This window comes from Lygodium microphyllum, chromosome 13, assembly GCF_053477565.2.
Source record: "Lygodium microphyllum isolate KBCC chromosome 13, Lygodium_microphyllum_v1.1.10, whole genome shotgun sequence".
Classification (NCBI taxonomy): Eukaryota; Viridiplantae; Streptophyta; class Polypodiopsida; order Schizaeales; family Lygodiaceae; genus Lygodium; species Lygodium microphyllum.
The window spans coordinates 92,671,354-92,677,047 of NC_141147.1; the positions used below are offsets into that span (position 1 = coordinate 92,671,354).

The 5,694-nt window shown below is 47.2% G+C and overlaps 1 protein-coding gene across 1 annotated transcript; it reads right to left on the reverse strand.

Annotated features, from left to right (window-relative positions):
• Positions 1-468: 468 nt before the first annotated feature.
• Positions 469-5,481, reverse strand: LOC148026905 (UDP-glycosyltransferase 76E2-like). The gene is made up of 2 exons (XM_087691429.1): positions 4,692-5,481; positions 469-2,242 (listed from the first exon to the last, which is right to left on the reverse strand). The coding sequence occupies exons 1-2, from the start codon at positions 5,185-5,187 to the stop codon at positions 1,161-1,163; spliced, it is 1,578 nt and encodes a 525-aa protein (XP_087547555.1). The 5' UTR covers positions 5,188-5,481; the 3' UTR covers positions 469-1,160.
• Positions 5,482-5,694: the final 213 nt, after the last annotated feature.

A 5,694-nucleotide genomic window follows, 5' to 3' on the forward strand; every position in this document is an offset into this window, starting at 1 on the left:
AAACATTTGCCTTATGGAATTGGTCAACATCTGTTGAATTCTAGGGACATAAAATCTACTTTTAAATATCACTTTATTCAGCACTTTGGAGTCATCGGAAAGACTTGATACCAGATGTTCACAATTTTGTTCTAGTCAGGGTGCTTCATCATTTATCTACTTGATGCCATAAAGCATGTGTAGAAAAGCCATTATTACATTTTCAATCAAAAGATGGTAAAAGAAAGGTAGAATAGGGGTGAGAAGATATGCCTTAAATTTGTAGAGAAGAAGCATTTTTGAGAATGAGGTTGTCCTTGAAAAAAGATTCCTTAATAACAAGCATAGCACTAGCACTAAGTATATAAGAATCCTTTCTTTAATGAAAGTTACTTTTCCTTTTTTTTTTTTTTTGGAATCATTGTTCATAGAAAACATTTCATATACAAAGAAATTTAACATTTTTAAAGGTTTATTGCATGACTTCAAATGTATTTCATAAAAGTATAACTAAGATGGCTCTCACTTCATAAAATTTTAAGACCTCTTGAGTGTAAAGGTTTTTTAAAATATTTTTACAATTTGACTGACGCTGGACCTTAATTTTCCTATGAGAATTGATTTGAGTTGTCTCCTTTAACAATGGCTAGTCAAATGAAAGGGAGTGGAAAAATCTATTAGGTTGGTTATTTAGTTGGGTGCTTGGGTGTGTATTAAGTTGTTTGTTTAGCTGAGTGCTTGGATGTGTTGCTCCTTCAACGAGGGGTTTATAAGAGCTCTGGATTTGAGGATCATGATTCATGTCAACAAGCTTGTTATCCCAAGAGGTCTGAGCATGTGGGTGTGTGAGTTTCGTACATCCTACAGGCATCGCTTTTCTCCAAAAAGATGAAGAAGGATGGATTATGACTCATGATAATTGAAGGATTGTTGGTGGTAGAAGAATTAAGGCTCAAGTAGATGCCTCAATCATCGCCATTAGGAGGATAGAATTATAGGGAGCCACATAATGAATGGAATAAAAAAAAGGATAATGTGGTCAAGTGTGAAGATAGTGCTATCTATGTATTGTTATAGGAGGCCTATACATGGTCAAGGGATAAGGTAGGTCTATCTATGTATCGTTTTAGGAGGCGTAAACATGGATACAGAGAGGAGCCTCGGAACAGGAACAGAGCAATCTAAAGGGCGGGGGCGGGGGCGGGGACGGGGGCAGGGACAGGGGCGGTAGAAACGGTGGGTGCTTTCAATCGGCCATGGGTGAGGTCGTCGACGAGGCGCTCAAGGCTGGCTCGACTAGAGTTGGCGTTGCTGTGAGGAGAATTCTCGGCCGAGGCTCGGAAGGCTCGGGCGGCGAGCTGCTGGAGGGCCGAGGCTGCGGCTCGGGCGTCCGAGCCTTGAGGCCCGGCGAGCATGGACCTGACGGCGCGCTCGACGGAGAGGCGGTCGCAGGAGGCGTGCGGGTGGGGCAGGAGGGGGATGCCCACGCGCCACTCCTCCACGATGAACTTGAAGTTGGTGTTCTGCTCGTAGGCCAGCGGGAGGCCGATCATGGGCACGCCCGCTGCCAGGGCCTCCAGGGTGGAGTTCCAGCCGCAGTGCGTGAGGAAGGCGCCCACGGCGGGGTGGCGCAGCACGGCGGGCTGCGGGGCCCACGACACGATCAGGCCCCTGCCACGCGTGCGGTCCAGGAAGCCCGCGGGGAGGAGCTCGTCCAGGGATCGCTTTTTGGCTATGTCGGGGCGGATGACCCAGAGGAACCGCTGCTGGCTGGCCTCCAGTCCGAGGGCCAGCTCGGTGATGACGTGGTCGGGCACGGCGGCGAGGCTGCCGAAAGCGGCGTAGAGCACACAGTGATGGTTCTTCGTCGGTTTCGTATTATTACCAGCGGTGTCTCCTTCTTCTTCTGATTCTTCGAACTGCTTATCCAGCCACTGCATGCATCCTCCGTCGGCCTCAAGCAGGCTGGTTGTCGCCGGCTGCCGGGAGACCTCCCCCATCAGAGACGCTATCAGCGGCCCCACGCTGGCTACCGATATCCGCCAGCCCGCCGCTGCGCTGTTTACGGCGTCTATCACCGAGCTTTCCAGCTCGTAGAACGTGTTGATGAGCACCCTGTCGGCTTCCCTCGAGTGGGCCACCGCCGCCGTGAAGAACTCGAACCCCTTCCCCGTGGCCTCGCTCGTTATGAGAGTCATCGGGAAATCCCCCAGTCGCACTGCCTCCAACCCCGGCACGCAGTCCACCACCTCGTCCTCGCATTCTGCCATCATCAACGTTGTCACCACGCCATACCATGGCTTTACTCTGATCGTGGAAATAGACCGCCCCACTAATCGCTACCCGGCAAAGCACTCCCATCCCAATCACAGCAATCTGACTACCTCTTTTCTTCCATACACGATAAGATGCATGTCGCTATTGGAAACCATTTCATACGCAGCCCTGAGCCCTCCATTGTGACGTCGTGAAAACCACAAAGAAGTGCCACTTGCTTTACGCATCACATCGTGATAGTGAAATAATGCAACCCTAAATCGATCATGCATTTGAGGTTAAGTGCTCCAAAAATTTTGTAGCATGATCTTTCACGAATCGCCATGTTCAACTTAGAATTGTAGTAGCTTACCTTCAGAGATACACTATTGCACGTAATTCAACCCAAGTTGATCAGCAACACCTCCCTCCCCCCCTTCTCTATCATTACATCCACCTCATCTCTCTCTCTTACCATGACAACTTCTCTATCATACCTTTGTGCACATGAGGTACGAAACTATAGACAAGCACACTTATATGCATTCTAGCTCAAATACACATGTCAACCTTCATTGTACCTCATTTCACAATGAAAAATCCTTTTTCACCAATAAATTTCTTGGCCTATTGTGGTTACTAGCTTACACTCCTACACTCTTAACACATTAATTGAAAAGTGATATCCACATAGGACTTTTACTATGGCATACTATGCACATGAGGGATGAAGGTGAAAGCACATTGCAAAAATCCTATGTATATATCACTTTTTGGTTAATGTGTTAGAGTGTAGGAATGAAGAAAGTTTTCTTCGCAAGCTAATAACTGCAATAGTACGAGAAATTTGATTGGTGAAATATGATTTTTCCTTATGAAACAAGGCACGATGAGGATTGACATGTGCATTTGAGCCAAAATGTGTGAGCAAGTAGCCACCCTATGCTTGCAACAACAATAGATGGCTAAGTAAGTTTTGCAACATGGGACTCCTCACGGCTACTTAGGTGCCCCTTCCCTATGTGTGAATAGGTAGCCACCCTATGCTTGCAACAACAACATGGGAGTCCTCACTACTACTTAGGTGCCTCTTCCCTTGATGGCCATTAGCCATTGCTTACCCTAGCTCCCCACAAACCACATGTTCCCTCTTGTAATCTCTCAACTATATGCACCAAAATGCATCATGATACCTCACCATCAACAAAATATGAACACTATATTGCAATTGCTTGAGGGCATGTACCAAGATGCATATATCCACCATTGAAGCAATTTGGAACCCTTTTTGAGCCAATTAATTGTTTCCCACTAGTGAGATACCTTAGATGCTCATAAGAAATGGCATCTTAGTGTGTTTCAACGTGCTACAACCTTAGCATTAATCAAAATTGTCTTAAAATAAGGTGTAATTGTTTTATGTTTTTACTTTATATGAGATTGGCATTTTATTGTGAATTTTACAAATTAATCAATTACTTTGGAAGCTTGCATCTATTGTGATCTTATGGGCCCACTTTTTGTTTCTAATATTACACATAATGTATCTGCTCATAGTTGTTATTGCGAACAATATGACCACAAATAGGATTCACTAAAGAGACATCTAATTACATTGATATGCTAAACCTATGTTTCCATTAAAACTTGTGTTGGAGGTGATCCCTCTAACTATTATTCTCCCTCTTTTATTTTGGGATGCATCTCTAAGTTCTTGCACTCACCATGTCTATAGTGCCCTCCACTCAGAGGTTTGTTTTGACATTTCATTGTCATGACCCTTCATTTCCCTATAGCTTGACTTTTCAGATTCATGACCTTTCATTTCCCATGACCCACCCTAGACCTTCCATTGGCATGACACTTGGATCTTGTTTTTCTTTCACAAAGAAAGGGAGCATGCGACCTTACTTTATCTACATGTTCCATATCGCTGATTGATTGAGTCCTAAGGTAAAGGTCTAGTGTTTGATTGAGTCCTAAGGTAAAGGTCTAGTGTTTGATTGAGTCCTAAAGGTAAAGGTCTAGTGTTTGATTGAGTCCTAAAGGTAAAGGTCTAGTGTTTGAAACGGGCTCAAAATTATGGTATGTTTGTGAAGGATTGTGGCTATTGTCGATGGACACTTGACTGCTCCTGCAGCTCCTTCATAAGGTGTCGTGCAGGAGAATGGAGCCCTTGACCTTGGGGTTAACATATGATCTCGCACTACGACTTAACTTGAGGGGTCCTACCACTTGAGCTCTCAAGTCTTGCCAGATACAAGCTTTTCAAAGCGTAGTCAACCATTTGGGTTTAAACTGCCCGCCCAGATGGTTTGAGAAACAACCTGTTGCTGAAGAGCACCCGATGATAGAGTAACATTCTCGGCAAAAGCAAACTTACCAGATTTGGAAAAAGGTGGTATTGGTTGACGTGCTTGTTGTCGTCTTGAAAGGGCATGAAAGGTGAGACTTACCTGGAAGGACGGGGAAGGCGTGGCCGAGGCGGGGGAGGAGGGGGGCGGAGAGGGCCATGGAGAAGGTGGAGGCGGAGGGGGCCCAGAGCTCGATGCGGGGGATGGAGAAGCGGGCGGCCGAGAGGTGGGTCCAGGGCAGGAAGCTGTCCGACACCAGGAGGGCCGGAGGGCTCCCCCCCTCCTCCTCCACCAGCCGCCCCAGCAGCCCCTCGAACTCCTCCTGCATCACCGCGTAAGACTTCAACAGGTGCTCCCTCGTGATTGGCTCGCTCGTGTCCAGCGGCAGCGCGTCCCCCATGACCTCCACCCTCAGGCCCTTACATATGTCGCTCCGCAGCAGCGCATGCGTGCGCCTCGTCTGCACCAGGGTGACTGAGATGTGCGGGCCCTGAGAGGCCAGGTAGTGCGCGATGCATATCATGGGGCTCAGGTGGCCTTGTGCAGGTAGCGGGAGCACTACCACGTGATGATGCGATCTGCTGCTGCTATCACTCATTGCAGGATAGCTTGGTTGCCTGCTCTGAGACAGAGACTCAGAGAGAGAGAGAGAGAGAGAGAGAGAGAGAGACGCCTCAGCGATAGAAATGAATAGTGGGGGTGAATGCGTCCATTGTGTCTTTCTCTAAACTCTCCTACCACGTGAATGTTTCTGAAATTGTCGCTTTCTCCATCTTTCTGTCTCTAGCTCCATCTTTAATATCTTCATCTTTTGCAGGAGCAATAGAAGCATTAACTTATCTTCATCAGCAACTCTATTGCCTATAGCATCTCCCTCACCAGTTGCATCATAATCTATACCACATGTGCTCTCTTCTCTTCTTCTCTCTAGCATCTTCTACGTGCCGGCAGCCCTCCTTTTCACAGCCGTGCATCTGCATCTCGCTCCAATGTTCCATCCCATCACGGCTCCGGGACTAAAGAGAAGAGAACTCCCTTGAAAGAAGAAAGCCTCGAGCGTGTCGCCGTGTGCCCCACTACCGCAAAATAAAGGCCGTGGACTCTT

Excerpts from the sequence above, each read along its gene's own strand:
- LOC148026905 (XM_087691429.1), bottom strand. The coding sequence starts at position 5,187 with ATGAGTGATAGCAGCAGCAGATCGCATCATCACGTGGTAGTGCTCCCG. Across the intron at positions 2,243-4,691 it reads CGCCTTCCCCGTCCTTCCAG|AATGCGAGGACGAGGTGGTG; the intron begins GTAAGTCTCACC and ends TGATGATGGCAG.